At 37.0% G+C, this 20,183-nt stretch overlaps 1 protein-coding gene across 2 annotated transcripts in view; it reads right to left on the bottom strand.

Annotated features, from left to right (window-relative positions):
• Positions 1–20,183, bottom strand: part of RYK (receptor like tyrosine kinase) — a 93,135-nt gene that overhangs the window by 24,690 nt on the left and 48,262 nt on the right. Inside the window, exons 5-10 of one of the 2 annotated variants that reach the window (XM_088026176.1) lie at positions 18,910–18,963; positions 14,711–14,855; positions 11,549–11,649; positions 7,980–8,114; positions 6,633–6,719; positions 2,974–3,043 (exon numbers count right to left, since the gene is read on the bottom strand). In XM_088026176.1, the coding sequence (XP_087882302.1) occupies positions 2,974–3,043; positions 6,633–6,719; positions 7,980–8,114; positions 11,549–11,649; positions 14,711–14,855; positions 18,910–18,963 (592 nt within the window). The remainder of the gene's footprint in view (positions 1–2,973; positions 3,044–6,632; positions 6,720–7,979; positions 8,115–11,548; positions 11,650–14,710; positions 14,856–18,909; positions 18,964–20,183) is intronic. The other variant, XM_028099079.2, reaches the window with a different exon arrangement.

Below are 20,183 nucleotides of genomic sequence, written 5' to 3'. Positions count from 1 at the left end.
ACCAGTTCTAAAAAGTTAAATTCGGAAACAAGGCATCATTTCTTACTGAGTGTATTTCGTTTGCTTGATAAGCTCTGTAATATGAACATTGAAGCTCATTAAGTTCATTTTTATCCCTCAGGCCTAGGAGAGTTGCAAGTGCAAAACAGGCACTTCATAAATTAGAATAAGCGAATGAGGGGCGCCTGGGTGGCTTAGTCGTTAAGCGTCTGCTTTTGGCTCAGGTCATGATCCCAGGGTCCTGGGGTCGAGCCCCACATCAGGCTCCCTGCTCGGCGGGAAGCCTGCTTCTCTCTCTCCCACTCCCCCTGCTTGTGTTCCTGCTCTCGCTCGCTGTCAAATAAATAAATAAAATCTTAAAAAAAAGAATAAGCGAATGAACAAATAAATGCATAGACACAGCCATGACACCAGGGGTCGAAAAGAAAAGCATGGTAGGCCCTAGTCCCCTTAAAAGTGAAACAAACTGCAACAATGAGTGGAAAGAACAATAATGTACTTTCTACATATTGATAATATGTTTTGCTCATTAAAAATTAGGAGTCCTGGGCTCCTGAGTGGCTCAGTCAGTTAAGCATCCAACAGTTGATTTCAGCTCATGTCTTGATCTCAGGGTCAAGCCCTGCATTGGGCTCCACACTGGGTGTGGCTCCTACTTAAAAAAACTAAAAACAAAAAACCTAGGAGTCCTGGTATTACTGTATAGCCAGGAAGAACAATTAACTATGACTAAGCTACACAATCTGCTTCTAGACTTTCCCCAATCACTGAATGTCCAGTATCAGCCCCATTTAGCATGTGGAATTCCATCACCTAAGGGTGTCTTGGGGCTGCTAATTCATCCTGACAGGATGCTTGCTGGAAAACCCTACAGCTGAAAGGCCACATGAAAAATGCTCCAAATACTTGTTCCTGAACATTTTTTCAGCCAATCTTTGGGCTACAGTGGATATAAAACTGCTTCTTAGGAAAATCCTGGCTTTGTCTGGATTTGTCCAGTCTCCCACTTCTGTGCTGAAGTGACGCAGACCTTCTACCAGGGTAAGAATACCAGGTAGGTACCGAAATACTAGATTAACATTACATACTAGTATTAAACACTTTTGACCCTTCCCCCTAGTGTCAGCATAAGAGAACATCAAGCATTTCCAATACTTGCCAAGAAGTACATTTCCAAATGACCATTACTCGTTACTCAGAGGAAACAAAATGTGTTTTTTAGAAAATACAGTCTCAGGAATGAGTCAGCCATCCATTCCTCTCTAAGTAAGTTCTACACTTGGACTGAATCAGGCCAATGGAAGATGACTTTCTTCAACCACTTGACTTTAACCCTTCAATGGGACATCTTCCGTCCCTCACTACTGTGTGTTCAATTTTTTTCAAAGGTCCCTGGGATTTTTTATACTCAGTGAAACTATAAAGTTTATCTGTTCAGTTATATTAATCAATGCCCCAAGTAGATGATAAGCTTGATGAGGCAGCTGCCTCAGAATCTGAAACTAGAAAACCTTTCTTCCTCCCCCAAGGAATATTTATGTTTGTCTCTCTTCTAATACTGAGATTTATCAACTGTTAATGGTTCCTCAAGCCTGGCTGCCCAGAAGCTAAGAGATGTTTTATGTTCAATCACAGCAAAAATATTTGTATCTTCATTGTTGGCTTGTTTTCTCTTCCACCATCACAATGCCATAAAACTCAGTTTGATTTTCATTACCATTTTATTGATTTTACAACTGCTGCCTTTTTAGGTTCTCAAATTCTTTCAAATATGAACAAAAGTATAAATGACATTCAAAAATAGAACTCTGCATAGTCATCCTATTTTTTTGGCAGAACCCAAGTAACTGCTCAAAGTACCCAGAAATTAAAATGCATGCCGCCTTTTGCATGCATCACTTTTTCATGTGTTTTTTTCCCCCAGAAGTCCATAAATATCTTCCAACAGGGATGGTCACTGTCCCATTTTTGTAAATATACGCAATCAAATCTGCAATAGGCATACAAACGAAACTGACTTTACAAGCTGTTTAAAAAAAAAAAAAAATGAAGACCTTGCCCCATTACTGATACTGCTGCCCAGTGCAATACTATATTTAAGCCCTTTTTGTCTCAGAAGGTAGAAGCTTTCGTTATAGCTCTGTGAAGAAGACTTATAATCAAGCTTTTTTTAAAAAAAGTTCTTTATATAGAACTACAAGTATTTTTTTTAAATTATACTATGACCTAACAAGACACTAGTTAAATATAAAACATAGTACACCCATTCAATCAGCTGCTACATATCTTTTCTAAATGTGGACATGAATTCATAGTTACTTCTATGAAGAGTTAGGTACATTGTTTAGTTATATCAAAAAGCCTATTAACCTTATTAAAGATAATAATGGTGTTATGATTATTTAAGAAAACATCGTCATGGGGGCTGTGGAATTGCATGTTGGAAATGAACTGAAAGTGTTGAGATATCCATTTTACTTTAAAATATTTCTACACTCGTAAGTATCTATGTATCATCTGGATAGATAATAGACATATACACAAACACCAAACAAAAAAGGCAAAAGGTTCACTATCGCTGAATTTAGGAGATGCGATTATTGGTGTTAATTATGCTTGTCTTTGGTATTCTTTGTTAAAAAAATTTCATAGCAGGTATTTTTTAGTATATATCACTATCCTATTTTTCAAAGGAAAATACGCATACAAATTTGTAAAAACTCTCTTGAAAGCTTAGCTATGTTTATCCAGATGTGGACTTACATACTCTGCTTTATTTTCTTCTTTGTACTTCACTGCATTTTTAAATTTTGTGCACTAGGCATGCATTTCTCTTTAATATTCTAAAAAAAAAAAAGCTATTCCAAAAAGCTTTCAATTCAGAACATATCACAACATTATTAAAATAAAAATGTAGCATACAATGTTACCATGCTTATTAACACTTAAGCGCTGGGTGGTTTCTTCTCTCACCTGTGATGAAGACCTCGTAGCTTACAACTTTCAGTGAGCATCATTGTCACCTGAATTTCAGAAGCTTGATCTATATGAAGAAAAAGACTAATTTGTATATCAACAGTAAAAATCGTAGTAATAATTTATAAAGCTTCTGATCAATGCAACAAGAGAGAGAAAAAGAGAGAAAGAGTGGCAGAGCTAAGATCCACATCCCAGCTCTACCTAGTAAAATACTGAACCAAGAGTAAAATCCAGAACACTGAAGTCAGGCACTACGAGTCTGTCACATTTGCTCCTTAAAAGTAGAGCTATCAAAGCTAAGAAATCACAAATTTCATTTTCTTCTAAAACTAACCAGAATCACTCTCTCTTCCACACTTGGCTAGTTGTGTCCACTTTTCCAGACAGCTTCATTTAGTTTAAAACCTTTGTAGGAATGTAAGATGGGTGGACAAAAAGCCAAGAACTTGAAACACTTGGTACTTCTTTGGAAAAGGTGCTTCACACCAATGTCTGCTAGAATAAACTCTAGTTGTCTAAAAACTGCTCAAAATTTAGGATCATCTAGGAATGGCAGAATGTGCCTTTATTTCTCTTTCTGTAGTCTAAATAAATTTTAATTACATTATGGCCATGGGGCACCTGGGTAGCTCAGTTGTTAAGCATCTGCCTTTGGCTCAGGTCATGATCTCAGGGTCCTGGGATCGAACCCTGCATTGGGCTCCCCGCTCAGCAGGAAGCCTGCTTCTCCCTCTCCCACTCCCCCTGCTTGTGTTCCCTCTCTCACTGTGTCTCTCTGTATCAAATAAATAAATAAAATCTTAAAAATAAAAAAATAAATTATGGCCAGATGATTTGGGGACCAGTAGGGTCTTTTTCAGATTGCAATAGTAATAGCTGGAGGTCTGCACCCAGTTAGTAATTGTTTACTTTCCTGTCAAGGGTATTAAGAACCAAGTAAAAGTTAAATTTTCAGGGCATGTCATTTTATGCATAATTTTTTCAAATTCTTAATTTTAATAAGCATACTCTATTAAGCAAGGGACACTTGGACTGGATGATGATCTAAGAACACTTTGAGTTTGGGAAAAAATAATTTTATCCATTTAGTAAGAAAAAATCATTTTCCTGGATTCCTTTCCCAGTCTAGTCCAAGTCTTTTAATTTTAAATACTGAAAAGTCTATTTTAAGATGTATACATTTGAAAAAAAAAATACTCAAATACTTACATTCTAAAATATTACAAGAAAAAACAAAACAATAAAAAAACTTATTTCAAAACTGCAAAATATTAGCAGCTGTAAAATAAGACCCTAAGGCCAATAACCTCAAATTAATTAATTCTATGGAATTCAATTTCACAATATTCACTGTGTGAAATTCAGATTCCTAATTTTAATCTCTGTAAATTTATATTAGACTGTCCATTAAGCCTCTGTGCAAATTTATGAATCTTTTAAGAAGTCAAACTGCAATTTCTTGCTTATGCCTAAAGGCAAAGGGCAATAATCTTTTGAAAACTTTCTTCTTGCATTTTAAGCTGCACTTCTAATTGTGTGGCATGTAACAAAGCATACAGATTTGTGAAAGAACTTGATCAGCTCTACACAGCTTCAATTAAAAAAATAATAACATTCCAGGGCGCCTGGGTGGCTCAGTTGGTTAAGCGACTGCCTTCGGCTCAGGTCATGATCCTGGAGTCCCGGGATCGAGTCCCATATCGGGCTCCCTGCTCAGCGGGGAGTCTGCTTCTCCCTCTGACCCTCTTCCCTCTTGTGCTCTCTGTCTCTCATTCTCTCTCTCTCAAATAAATAGAATCTTTAAAAAAAATAAAAAAAAAACCCAAATTCTTAAAAAAAAAATAATAACATTCCAAAAGAGTAAATCTCAGAGATAACCAATCATGTGGAGTTATCTAATAATTTTGAGGCAAGGACTGTGGTCAATGCACTTCCTCTTTGTTTCTCATGCAAACCATGACATCTTGGCTAAGGACTCACTGTGCTTTCTCTTATTTCCCGCTAGCTCAGAAGGAACATTATAATTACAGTGGTAAGGCGTAGAAACAACCAAGTGACTACAGTTTCAAGTGTATCGGAAAGAGAAATCTTATCTTGTGAAACAGTCCCAGTATCCGCATTGTATTTTCTTATCACTATTATTTCCTTTTTTCCCCCCTTCCAACCCTCACTCAATCCAATTCTGATTAGAAAGCTCTTCTGCTAATTCAAGATTCATTCAGAACAAATTAGTAACAGCCCAGTTGTAAACTGCCCACAGATTATGTATAAACCCCAGAAGAAATATTAAAATTAGAGAAATATTTCCTTAAAAATGGGGGAAATATGACAAAAGTCAACAGTTATTAAACTTAGGGTTCAAATTTTACATTTACAAAGAGTAATATGTAAAATATCCTTCAAAATTAGTCAGGAAATCTAATGGACCTAACCTAAATATTACCCTTTAAAAGTGCTTTGGAGCTAGGAGAAGTAGGTAGATAAAATATATACTGAACAGTATAGTAAGTTAAAACACTTGTTTAGTGGTCTGTGTGGTGGTTTAGTGGTTTAGTGTCTGTGTGTGTATGTTTTTGCAGAATCCTCAAGCAAGCAATTTTGCTAAATTAAAAGAAATCAAATTCCACATTTTTCTGTTAGGTTAGTACAGCTTTTTAGAAACAATAAACATAAACCCTTCATACTTTACATGAATTCATTTAAGATTTAAAAACATACGTTCTTATAAACTAACTGAGAATTTCATAAAATTGTCACCTCCTACATATAAAACTGAATTTAATTTTCCCCTCTATTTCTACATCAAAATGCTAAATTTGTTTTTTTCAAAATTAACATCCTGTCATCTCAGTCTATATCAGACACTGTCAGACATGAGGCACCTTGTAAATTACCACATTTTTCTTCCTCTTAAAATGAGCAAACAGATTTAGCTAAGATTTAAACTTTTATAAATATCAATTATAAGGTGAAAAATTAAGCATCAAATTTCTCCAAAAGGCGATTATGTGAATATAGGTATTCTGTTCATGATAACATAAAGTAGTGCTACCCTTTAGCAAAACAATCAGACAGTATCTATCAAAATTTTAAATGTAAACATCTCTTGGGACAGCAATGCCAACTACAGCTATACCAATAAAACTAAGCCAAAAAGTAGACATACACACATGGATATTTTCTGCAGCATTATATATAACAGCAGAAAAAAGGCAGGGGGAGTGGGAGGAAAGTGAACAAGGCTATTCACATAAGGTACTTTTAGTCTGGAGGTCATTTTTTATTCTTTATAGACTGCAGTATTGGGAGTGGGAAAGAGGAAAGGAAGAAAAACTAATGTTTTTAAGAGGGAAAAAGCAAAATTTTTACCTAGGAAAAACACAATATTAGATACAGCAACAATGAAGTCAAATGGATGTAGTTTAACTACAAACCTCGGTAATAACTAGTGTTTTAACATCCTAAATTATTAGAACTCTATTTTCTATACCTTATGAGAACAACCCAAATTTCCTCAAAGTTAGTCCCATATCAGCTAAATTAACATGGACTGACTAAAAGTTAGGCACAGACTGAGAATTTGAGACGAAATTTCATTGGCATGATCCACCTTAGGAAAGCATTCTGGAAATAGTATGGAAAAAAAATCCTACCTTTAACTGTTTTTACAAATGCTTGTTTTTCTTTATTTGGATCTTTTTCATCTACTAAAATCCCATGAAAAATACGCCCAAAAGTACCTAAAGGAAAAATAATAATTAATGAGATCATTAATCATCCCCTGCATTGGGCTCCCTGCTCAGCAGGGAGTCTGCTTGTTTCTCTCCCTCTGCCCCTTCCCCCTGCTCATGCTTTCTCCTTCTCTCTCCAATAAAAAAAAAAATCTTAATAAATAAATAAATTTTTTAAAAGAAATTCTTTGTAAATAAGAACTATTTTAACGTGCTTTTAGAAATGCCATATTTAAACTAAGTATATGAGAATTCTTTCTGAATTATCCAAAATAAACTAATGTTATAGCCAGGAATACTGGAACTCAGTAATTGGGTATCAGTAGAGGCATTTATGAGTTAGTTTCTAGGCTTAGTTCCGGAATAACAAAGGAGAAAAATGGACCCCCCTCATGCATTCAAAAATAGACCCCCCAAATTTGCTTCTTTTAATTACTATTTGTCACTGGGGGCAGTTCAAGCCTCTCTCTTAGCTGTGATTGACCTATAACCATCTCAACCAAGAGATGAATTCAGAATGACTCATATATATTTAAAACATTCCAAACCGGATTGTGGAAAGAGAAAGGTAATTCTCTTTAACAACTTGAGCGGCTCAATGAAGTACTTTATTATTAATTTCTATACTCTTCTGTCAGCCATCTCCCCAATTAATACCCTAAAACTCAAGAAAGAAAACAAGGACCAACAAGTGAGGAAGGGAAGGGTAATAACATCTATAAAATATCTATTGTGTGTTAGTTCACTTAATGTACATCATTTCATTTGATCTTCACAACCTGGTTCAACAACAGACAATATAGTCTCAATTTATAGGAGAGGAAATTGGACATGGAAGACATTAAATGATTTCTCCAAGGTCACACAGGTAAAAAATTGTGAGACTGGGATTGGAAGTTGGGTGTAACTCCAAAGCCCATGCTTGCTCTGTCTGCTAGAGTCCCCATACTATCTGTCACAGCAAACAGAATTGCTAGGTTGTGATATCATCTTTAAAACAAGAACGAAAATGTATTTAAAGGTAACAAACGCTAATATATAATATATGCTTTAATATACTTGAAAATCAAGAATTATGCCAAAGCTGTATTAAGGCAAATTAAAGATCTAAAGAAAGAGAAAATGAAAATCAGTTTTATAAAGGAAATAAATTGTGCACTTCTATCCTTAGACACAAAGAGATGAAATTCTTAAAATCTGAAATAAAAAAAATTTAAAGTGCTAACATTAAAATCTTCCTTGAGAAACGGGTTTTGAGATAATAAATACCTTCTTGGAGTACATCTTTTAAAGTTATCCTCTCCCTGGATATTGCTATATCCTTCACCTTAGCTTTGGCCTCCAAAAGAGTGACACTTCTCAGGTCGTTCTTCTCTATCCGCAATGTAGGATAACCTGAGGAGCCAACAAAGCCAGACCAAGAAATATAAATACCCTTATTATACCATCAGGGTCAACTAATTCAGTCAAAACCTCAGGACTCAACTCACAGGAATAAATAAATGTAAGAATCATAAAGGGAAAAAGGCACACACATGAACAGGGAAAATTACTTATAAAGACCACACTAAATTTTAAAGAAAAACTTTCACCTACCCCAAAATCTTAAAATGAGTAATTAAAACAATAAACACTAAAATGAATATTACCATTACCACCACTTCAACTGCCTTTCAGCCAAATGAAATAAGCTTTGACTCATAGTGTTTAATTTAATCCCTTTTATGGACTTTTCCCCAAAGATTTTCTAATATAGTCTCCTAACAAAAAAACTTTTCAAATGAACAGATGTTTGTAAAACTATCTTTTCTACCAAAACATCTGATCAGTTTAATCAATCTCATTTTATATAGCCTGGTCAAATCACTGTGAAATACATCTGTTTTTCAGCTCCCATATTTCCTATTCTTACTACAATTGCAGCAAAAACAAAATTATCTAGCCATAACTTAAACTTTTCATTCCAAGAAAAAAATGTTAGAATCAAAGAAGGATTCAGCGTCAGCAAGTAAAAACTGGAATGGTATCTCTAAGATATCTCTCCAGTAAACGTATGTGAAGAAAACTCCCTGAAGAGTTAGCAGACCTAGATGACCATCACCAATGGCTGCTACAGTATCTAGATGATAGGCTTGGGAGCTTTGTGACCAACGGATTAAGCTGACAACACCTGATTCCATTGATCAGCAGTATGAAAAGGATATACGCAGGTGTGTGTCTGTATTTGTATATGTTTAATCCTACCTGGAGTTGTTGGGAGTTTCTCGGATCTGTGGTCTGTTGTGTTTTGTTATTTTGGAAAATTCTTGGCCATTCTGTCTTCAAATATTTTTTTACTCCTCTCTTTTGTCTCTTTTTATTTATACACAAATGAATTTCCATTGTATTTTTAAAAAGTGTTTGTTTTTGCCATACATAATAAATGAACCATCTATCTCCTTAAGCTAATGTCCGTAAAAATAATACTTCTTATAGATAGTAACTGAAAATATTTTTAATAAATAATTTTGACTGACTTTTAAAAAGTATTTTCCTTTTAGTAGATAATAATTGAATCTCGGGGCACGTGGGTGGCTCAGTTGTTAAGCGTCTGCCTTCAGCTCAGGTCATGGTCCCAGGGTCCTGGGATCAAGCCCCACATCGGGCTCCCTGCTCCATGGGAAGCCTGCTTCTCCCTCTCTCACTCCCCCCTGCTTGTGTTCCCTCTCTCGCTGTGTCTCTCTCTTTCAAATAAAATCTTTAAAAATAATAATAATAATAATTGAATCTCTACTTCTTCAAGGTCATAGTCACAATCAAGAATTGACTGAGCAAAGCTTGACATCTAAACATTAAAAGCAATGACGTGTTTCTTCTGATAGTTTGAACTACTTTTGTAATTGTCATCATATCTTCTAAAGGGCATATAATTCTTTCTTTCATTGGCAGTGATGGTAACTACTGTCATGATTTCTTATAAATTTTACTTAATCTTGAGCATTCCCTCTTTCTCCTCTTCTTTTTCTTGCCACTCTTATTAAAGAAACCAGCTCAGTTATCCTAGAGAATATCCAGCATCTGCTTCTTCCAGTATCATTTAACTTGTTCCTCTATCCCTGTATTTCTTGTAAACTGCCAGTCAGTTCCACAGCTGTGATTAGGTCCAGGCTAACTCCTGGAGTGGGGAAGGGAGATTAAAAATACTCTATGGATGGTATATCACATGTGGGAGTACAAAATATCTAGTCCGACTGTTAGCAATGCAAAGTTTCAATAGTGGAGTGAGGCTGTGACAGTCTGATCCCTCAAATGATCCCATTTCCCTTTGTTCACAAGGTTTTAAACATTGATGATCTTTTCCTGAATCAAGTATTTTAACAGAGGTTGCAAATATGATTTTCTAATTCTATCACTCCTTCCACATTTATTAGGTAGGATTCTTCTGTAAAGAAGCATTTTCCCTCACCAACTAGCACTTCCTGGTCACTCTGAAACCACTGAGATATGAAATACAGTTCATACAGCCAGTCATCAGAATGAGGCATTACTGGTACCTTAGTTACCTCTCATGATCATGATCAACTTTTTCAAAAACGATTACAAACTCATGGATTTTACATAATCAGTTTCAAGTCAACGCAGTCACTCTTTTTGATGCTCAAACGTCCCATCTCAACATGTCCCAGGTTTATCTTGTTCATTCCTGACTTAGTCCTGAAATCATCCACTTTCCTAAAGAATCCTAGTTCTTTTTAACGGGAAACAGTATTGAAAGATCACAACAGGGGCGCCTGGATGGCTCAGTCGGTTAAGCGGCTGCCTTCGGCTCAGGTCATGATCCCAGGGTCCTGGGATCAAGCCCCAGATCGGGCTCCCTGCTCAGCAGGGAGCCTGCTTCTCCCTCTCCCTCTCCCTGCCTGCCACTCCCCCTGCTTGTGCTTGCTCTCTCACTATCCCTCTCTCTCTGTGTCAAATAAACAAATAAATAAATAAATCTTTAAAAAAAAGAAAGAAAGACAACACCAGGCCTGTAAGAACCTAATTAATCAATAGCACTACTGAATTTAGCCCTGATTCTGGTCTACTGTTTATCCTGATGATTATGCTGTTTTTTATTTGTGTGGAGACTGATTCCTCGTTACGTCTAAATTATATTCTAAGAATGATTATTTTCCCCAACAACAATATGTTACAGTATAAAAACTTTCATCAAAATCCTGTTTAAAGAGAAAGGAAATCAGATTCCATGTTCTCAATTCTAATGGCAGCTAGCTTCCTATCGTGATTAAAAAACAATGTGCCTGGCTGGCTCAGCTGGTTAAGCGTTGGACTTTTGGTTTCAGCTCAGATCATGATCTCAGGGTCCTGGGATTGGCTCCATGCTCAGTGCAGAGGCAGAGTCTGTTTGTCCCTCTCCTGCCCCCTCTGCCCCTCCCTCCCCACCGAGAGCTCTCTCTTTCAAATAAATAAAATCTTAAAAAAAAAACACAATGTAAAGTCCACAGCCCTTAAGATTATCAAACAATTCATTAAAATCTAAGACTCTGTTTTCATACAGCTCAATGGCTTGGTGTATCTAACTACCTGAAAATATTCCTCCTGACTTTCTATAGAAATCTTCCCCAAAATTAATTCTAGCATAAACTTAAATTTTTTTAAATTATTTTTACTACTCTAATTTTAGAATGTTTCACTCTAGAAAGCAGAAGTTGGGGATCAAGCCTAATTCTATGCACGTTAGATGCTATGTACACAGAATGGTACACATGCCCCAAAAATAACTAAGCACACTGGTGCCACTGGCAGGCAGACCACAGACAACGTCAGGAAATCATCTTTGGAATTAAATTAACTCTTACTGGTGATAGGAGTTGCATTGTTGGGTGTGTCGGCTCTCAGATATTGAGTCGTCTGGGTAGATGGCTGAGACAGCCCTTGGGAGCTACTGCTGGCACTGATGCTGCAAACAATTTTTGAGAGAAATAACTGGTAAGTCAGCTTCAATGAGAAATTTCCTTTTTCTATACATATAAAAATGCCTGCAGCCACTGTAACCAGCTTAAAATCCTGATGACCATCACAATAATGCATGAATGTCCATCAAACATTCCATGTTGAAATTTTCATTTCATAATGAAGAGCTATTTTTCTTTTCTATCTCCACCATCTCAAGCAGGTTCACCTTGTCAGTCATTCAGAAATGCAGGTATTAGTCCTCAGACACCATAGATAACAAGCCTGAACCTCACACAAAGACATGTTAGGGACCTATGGGTCTTCTCTTAGGAAGAGAGTCCATGCCATTCAATTAGATTGCTTTTTTAAAAAGGAGTAGAATGACAGACCTCTTTCACTAATGGTCCCAAATCAAATGGCCTGTATCAAATAAGGAATATCAAAGTAAATCAAATATACCAACATGCTCAAGGCTTGGGAAGGAGTATCATATCCGGTTCAAGTTTACTGAATCACATACATTTTCCTTCTTCCTCAATCCCACCTTTTTAGAATTTATGGACCTTTTCAGAATTCTCTAGTACTTGAAGCATTCCATTATATCACATTCTTTAAATAATATGGGAGATCCAGAGATGGTAGGCTCAAGTAACTGCTAACCCTGTACTCAAGATTACTACAAATTAATACCTCTTAAGCATGTATTTCTGTCTTTTCAGTGGGTAACCACACAGCACCTGTTTTTGGAGTTTTAAGTACTACTCAAAGATCAGACTAAAAATCAATGTTGTTAGAAGTCTAGAAGAGGGAAGAGAAACATTACCATCCCCAAAGAGGGGAAAATAAAGGACCTCAATTTACTTACCCATTAAATGAGATTAAGAAAACCTATCTCCCAGGATTTTTGAGAGGCTCCAGTTATATAATATATGTGAAACTACTACTTAAATAATACCTGCAACCAACATACCCTGATGGTTAAATGGCCAGACTCAAGATTATTTACGGGTTGTTTCTCTCCAGCAACTGAACAGTAGGTGGCACTCTTGTACCACCTCAGAATTCTTGAAAAGACTACAAAGATGTTGAGTACATTAACTAGCCATAAAGCTAGTAAGTAGAACAACCAGAATTCAGAGATGCTTTGGCTCCAGAGTCCATGGTCTTAACCACCAGGTTATACTCTGAAAACAAGCAATAATGTAAGTTGCTTTTATTCAATGTCTGGGAACCTATGCCTGAAAATGGAAAGAACTGAAATACCCAATGCATGAGTGGTAATTGATTATTTTAGCAGGCTGAGGTACATGCCCCATAGTATCTTGACAGTTTTTGCACAACTCTGTCCAATGTGCGTTCAAAGCCCTAGCACACATGTAAGCATTCAAGAAGAATGTCATGCTCCTCAGTGACTTCTTTATCTAAATGTTGTTACCTTACTTCCCATTCAGAAGCTTCCAAATGCCATTTCTTCCTCTGTAAACCCCAATTCTAACGTCAACACCACCATATACATGAAACCTATCCTGAAACATGTCACCCATGTATTTCTCTTCTCATTCTTACCACCTTCCTCTTTCTTCTCTACTCAGATAAAGTAAAACAGAGGGACAGAGAGTACTTAAGAGGTACTAAATCCAACCAGTTCCCTGTACCCTTGTGTTTTTGTTCATGCCACAAATACGCCTATCCACTGTGTGTATGACACTGTGTAGGCATGGGGATTCAGCAATGAGTAAGACATACTGCTCCCTAATCGGACAAAGCCTACAGCCTAAGGGGAGAGACAAGTACACAAAAAATTATTACAGGAGAAAAAAGTACAATAACTGCTACCAAAGAGAGACGGAGAGGGAAAGAGGGAGAAGGGGAGGCCGAGGGTAGGAGAGAGAGAGAAACAGAAGGGCAGTTGGGAGGCTTAGGAAAGACTTCATGAAAGAAATGGCAATGGGGAGTTGAAAGCTGAAGAAGGAACAGGTTCGGACTGGTGGAAAATGCAGGGACCCCTGTGGGCAAAAGGAACACATGAACTAAAGTCCTAAAGTACAGGTAAAGGCCCTATATATATAAGGCCAAAGTGTGGAACATATAATCATGAGACTGCAGCATAAGTAGGGGTACAGTAAGAAAGAAAGAAGGGTTCATCGAGTATGGGAGATAGCTCTCCACTAAAGGAGGGCTTTGAAAGCCAAGTCAAGAAGCTGGAAATCTTTCAATCACCAAGTGGGAATCACTGAGGAGGAAAATGATTAATTATGTACTGGGAAAATAAACCTGTCATTCCATCTTTACCTCTCACCCTATCCTGGCTATAAAGTCCTCCCTGTCATCTCTGACCCACCCAGGCTGTGACAAGCACCTTCTCTATTCTCACTCTATACTACACAAATCATAATCATCAAATTTATAAACTTTTATAATTATAGGTTAATGTCAAAGATGAATATTTGAAGCTATAAGGTATATCAATTTTTTTATATTCCCAGCACCTAGCATATCTCCAAGGCTACACATTAGAACTATCCAGGAAGCTTTAAGAAAAATAGTGATGCCCCAACACCACCCCAGACCAATTACATCAGAATCTCTGGAAGGTGGGACCCATGTTTTGAAAGCTTACTCATGACTATAATGTGCAACCAGGTTGAGAACCAATGGTTTAAATCACAGCAGGTTCTCAATAAATGTCTACTGGACGGAAGGATGAATGGATGGATGGATGGATAATGATGGAGGGATGAACTGGGAGGAAGAAACAGGGCTATTTTAAAAAGGTACTGGAGTCTGGAATTGAGTCACGTTAAAGGGGATGGGAACAAAAATGTGATTCTCACTTCTTACCCACCAAACTAATAAACTATAATTTCTGTCTTCAAAAAAATGTTTTAAAAAGACTCAGAAAAACACAATGACAGTAATCACAGAGACAGTAATTTCTCTTTTGGCAAGACCTGATCATCCTCCCTCCCTCCCCTGTGCACCGCAATGCACGGGTGTGTGCGGGCTCCCATGTAAATGCAAATAACCGCTTTAATTTTTTTCCTTTCCCAATATAGATATAATACCTGTCATCCAGTTCAATTCTTTTCATACTATGAAGGTGCAAAACAGCTAATATTATTGCTACAAGAAATATTACTGCACAGCAAACCCCCACGCTGATATAAAACACACGTGTAGAAGTGGTTGGAGCTGCATGTACAGGATCATCTGAAATAAAAATGAAAAGCACATTAAGCTTTTTAAACAAATATCATCAACTGCTCTATGACCCAATATAAACAATGAGTATCCTGTTCTTTGTAAAAACATATTTTCATTTCATGTGCCCACTCTTTGATAAGATCAGTTACCAGTGGTATGTTGATATAAGTTCTCACAATTTTTTAAATTTTTTTAATGTTGTTGGAGGAACTTTTAAAAAAGGGTTTTAAACAAAATTTTTTCATTAATGAGTACAAAAGTCACAAGTTTTACATGTATGTATGGCAGTGCTATCCAAGAGAACTCTCTGCAGTGATGGAAATGTTCTAGTGTGCTGTCCAATACAGTAGCCACTGGTCACCTGTGGCTATGAAGCCCTTGAAATGTAGCCAGTACTACTGAGGAACTGAAGTTTTCATTTTATTTCATTTTAATTACTTTAAATAGTCAGATGTGACTAGTAGTTACCATATGGACAGCACAGATCTATATATCCTTCATATTTCAACAGTGACACCTAAAGTGGAAAGATCAGACATCTTTTTGCCAACCACTGACTCACAGAAGGAATATAAAACAAGAGTGACCCACACATTTAAAAAAAAAACAATAAACTTTTAGGCTTTTTCTCTTATGAGAGTAACAGATTATTTTGCTTATTTATTTTTAAAGATAAGGGCAGGGTAACAAGACCCCACTCATGAAATCATGTTCAACTTTCTATTATTCAAAACAGAGAGGGAAAGAGAAAGCAAACCTTGGCAATGGGGGAAATAACTCAAAGACACACACACACACACACACACACACACACACACACACGAACACACACACAAACTGAGGAAGAGATGCACAGAGACTGAGATGCATGTAATCTGAGCAAGCACAGGGAAGACAAATAGAAACAGAACTGGTATAACTAACGCATCAAGTAAGTTTTGATGATGAGTACTCACATCATAATTCTACTGAATAAAACGAGGAATCTGGGTTTTATCCTACATAAGATAGGAAATCGTTATTAAGCAAAGGAATGATACACACGATGAAACTTGGAAAAAAACCAAGCTGACTGCACGCTGTGTAAAGAATGCTTTGAGGAATGTGCAAGACAGGAGCAGGGTACAAGTCAGAAAGTTACTACAGTAGTCCAAAAAAGAGACAGCAGTGGTGTGGGCAAGAATACTACTGAAGATAAATTAATGGACAGGAAGCACAGTCAACAGACCTTGCTAATGAATGATACTGCGATAAAAAGAAAAAGAAGAATCAAAACTTTGGCTTAAAGAATTAGGTGGATAATGGTACCTTTACAAAGATTGGGGGGGAAAAGGCAGGTTGGGGGAAGAGAGAGAATCAAGAGTTTTGTTGTATCTAAGAGTACCCAGTATACATCTACATGGAGATGTCAAGTTGACAGAAATACAAATGTGGAGTTCTGGGGATAGGTAAGGGCAAAAGATAAAAGCTATAGCTTTCAAAAACTTCTAAGACTGCTTTCTAAAATTTAAACTGAATCAAGAAACAATAAGTCAGAACAGATTAGAGCAAAGAGACCAAATAGCTTCTAGGGCAGCTAGACTTTACACAGCCTGAATGAAGTCCTGACTTTCTTCAAGGATGCCACAGGCTGTTCAATCTTGGAAGGGGCAGAAAAAGGAGGTCCTAAAGGCTGGTGGTGCTTGCAGTACCTATCCAAGCACACACCAGGATAGAGAAGAGGACACTACTCTGTTGGGCAGATCCCCCCGAATGTATCCTGCTTATTTACCTCCAAATTCCAGGCTTGTGTATGCACTGTTCCCATTCCTTCACTTTGACATTTCACCTGCCACCACCTAGTCACCCTTCAAGTCTCACATGAGATGCCACTCTTCCTCAGGAAGCTGTCCCTCACTCCTTCAGAGATTATATGCCCCTCCGTAGGGTTCCCAAAGCACCTTGCACTTGCCTGATACAGCTTGCCACACTATGTTACTATCATTGCATTAGTGCCTTGTCCATCTCATCCACTACAGTATAAACCCTTAAGGGCAGGGTCTGTTTTGCTCAGTTTAATCATCTGCTTTAATGATACCACCTGGCACATCACAGACTTTCAATAGATGCTGAATGCATGGATAGAAAGGGAGGGAAGAAGAGAGGTACTGAAGAAAAGACAGCCAGAGACCAGGAATATGCAATATTCTAGTTTCTCTGTGTGAAATAACATCCTACTAGCATAAAAGAAATGGGTAAAGTCACCAGAATTTTCAAAGTAAATTTGGGGAGCAGTGATATTTTTTAAGATAGTTTTTCTTTCTTCTTAGAGATAAATCCAAATGAAATATTCTAAAAAAGCAGACAATGTATTATATTACTTTACCTTCAAAAAAGGTCTATTTTGGGGGGGCACCTGTCTGTGGCTCGGTCGGTAAAGTGTCTGACTTGGTTTCGGCTCGGGTCATGATCTCAGGGTCATGAGATCGAGCCTGGCATTGGGCTCTGTGCTGAGTGCAGAGTCTGCTTAAGACTCTCTCTCCCTCTGCCCTCCCCACCCCGCTTGCTCTCTAAAATAAACAAAATAAAATATCTAAAAAAAAAAAAAATCTACTTTGGGATAGCTAGATACTCTTTGCCTCCTGAGGTGAAAAAAAGATAAAATAGGAAGCACATACTACCATCTATGAACTATTCTTGCCAAGAGTTGGTCCTAAATCTAATCATGTACAAAATCTAATTACCAGTTTACAGGAGAAAAAAAAGTATGTTAACACCACAAAAATGAAGATAGGAGAAATTCGATGGGATAAATACTCAATTTCATCAACAAAAAAGTGATATAAGGGGGGGGTGAGTGATTTCTGAGTAATATAAAATATCTGTCAACAAAATAGAGTGTGTGGACTTCATTTGGATCCTGATGTGGAGGCAAAACTATAAAAAGATATTTTTGAGACAATAAGGGAATTGTCTATTAGAATTTATTAAGGAATTATTGTTAATTTTGTTAAATGTAATAAATCAAATACAAGTGAATAGGTGTTGGGGGACTGTGGGTTATTTTTTAAATTACCTTTAAAAACAAAGATTTTATTTGTTTATTTGAGAGAGAGGGAGCACAAGCAGGGGGAGGGGCAGAGGGAGAAGCAGGCTCCCTGCTGAGCAAGCAGCCCAATGCGGGCTGAGATCATGACCTGAGCCGAAGGCAGACGCTTAACCAACTGAGCTACCCAGGTGTCCCTTAATTGCCGTTTTTTTTAAAGAAATCCATACTGGAATATTTATGGATGAAATGATATGATGCCTGAACTGTGCTTTAAAATATTCTACTCCTCCCCAACCACTTACCCATCCAGAAAAGGAGGAGGAAATCAATGGAACAACACTGGCAAAACGTTGATCATTACTGAAGTAGGGTAATGGTCACGTGCAGGTTCATCAGAGCATTCTCTCAACTTTTGCATATTTGAAATTCCTCCCCACCACAAATTTTTTCATCCTCTTAAGATAGTGCTATTAAAACTATCTCAGGAAGTGTAAGACTCAATATGTGTCCACATCAGAAAAGGAAAAAAGAAGTCTAAGTTATACCATCTAGACACAACCATTAACAAAAAATAAAGATCTACTTGGAGTTTCTGTTCTGTAGGTTTAAATACGTATCTTTAAGTATCCTTTAAGCTTGCATTTTCACCTGGATGAAATTAGCTGAGGGTTAACCCATCCAGGTCACTAGTCAGATTTTCTAACCTTCTGCTATTGAGATGAGGATCTTATACATGTTTTATGTTCATACTTTAATTATAACCATTTGAAATGATGTCATATAAATTCTTGCTTATAGATCATTTGCTATAAAATATGTATGAATTTTGCTTCACAAAAATGTCAATATTCTAATCATTTCCCCTGACTATATACCAATCTACAAAACATCAGTGAGGTAAATAGCAAGGCCTCACATATCTCTTGACAAATTGGACACTACAAGGCCTCTGAGCCTTATACAATCACATGCATTTGCAATCAGCCATTTTTCTTCCCTTGTGATGGAGAACAGTAACTCAGTAACACTTACAAATAGTTCTGCTAGTGTTTTTGTCCAAGGCTGAAGTTTTTACTTCTTCAAGTTCTGAATTTAAAAAAAGATAAAAAATGCTTTAGAAATTCTTCCTTTTCCATGAAAATCTTTAAATACTCTACATTTTCTGAGCTTTTCTCTAACATAGTTTTGTGTTCTTTTAGAACACTGCCTGAACTGAGGAAGTATTTGTTGCAAGACAATAAATGCTACATTACGATTCTGATAATCATCACTAGAGTCACCAATCCCTAATCTATGGGTGTTGCTTATAGATGCTCAATTAAAAGGGTTTCTGTGGTCAAGAAGTTTGGGGGGGACACATATTTTAACCTCCGTGGAGGTACATAATTCACATTAGCAGAGTATAAAGGCTCTAAGGAGTTCTTAAGTAATGAAATTTACCTGATCAAGCAGTCCCCACTCTCACATAAAAAAAGAACATTTTCTTGCCAAGTAACACCCATTAACATTCGATATAGTACAGATACATTTTCTGTTGCAATTTTTTAAATGTAGTAGGGTAGAAAACCAGACAAACACATTAGGATCACATATTAAAGAGCCATGAACTGGATGATTGGGGTGGCCAGAAGTATAACGACCAAATGAAAAGGGGAGCACTATATTAAACTTAAGTCTAAAACAGAGTAGAAAATTACACCAACTGTATTTTAATGTTAATTTTCACATACATATTAAAGAAAATGGAGAAAGTATGGGATCATTCTGAATGTCGGCTGATCCTTAACCTCAGTGGCTACCAAGTGGTGGACTCCATTGATCACATCACATTTGGCCATCATCCTGCCTTTAGACATTAGGCGAAGAACCATGGTACAGTCACTTAGTCCCTCCCCTAAGGATCAGGAACCAGGCCTTCTATACTCCTCACTGACGGTGCAAGCTTAGGCGGTCTCTCTAGGGCCCAGTCTCCTCATATCAATTATATAATGACTAGAATGAACAAGAGAGACTCTAAAGTCCACTTTGGCTTGAAAATTACATGAAAGTAGGTACATAACTGAGTATATTAGAACTGAAAAATGTATCAAAACACTGAAGCTAAAAGGTGCTTGCTAACTTTCCATTTAAAAAATGTCCATTCCAATGCAGTAGAGCTTTTTTATTGGCATGTATCTGGACAGCAGCCGTTCTAATTCACTTGCTGACCTTAGGTACTTTCATAATACTCAGCACTAATTTCAAGTAGGAAATGTTTGAGAGAGAGAGTTTAACAATGGAGCTAAGAGCACGAGTTTGCGTCCAGC

Source organism: Eumetopias jubatus, unplaced genomic scaffold (assembly GCF_037043125.1).
Source record: "Eumetopias jubatus isolate StellerSeaLion01/CBP00866 unplaced genomic scaffold, mEumJub1_p1.0 scaffold_1, whole genome shotgun sequence".
Taxonomy (NCBI): Eukaryota; Metazoa; Chordata; class Mammalia; order Carnivora; family Otariidae; genus Eumetopias; species Eumetopias jubatus.
Note: the sequence above shows the minus strand (reverse complement) of the source record. Positions and strands in the feature narration are given on the sequence as shown.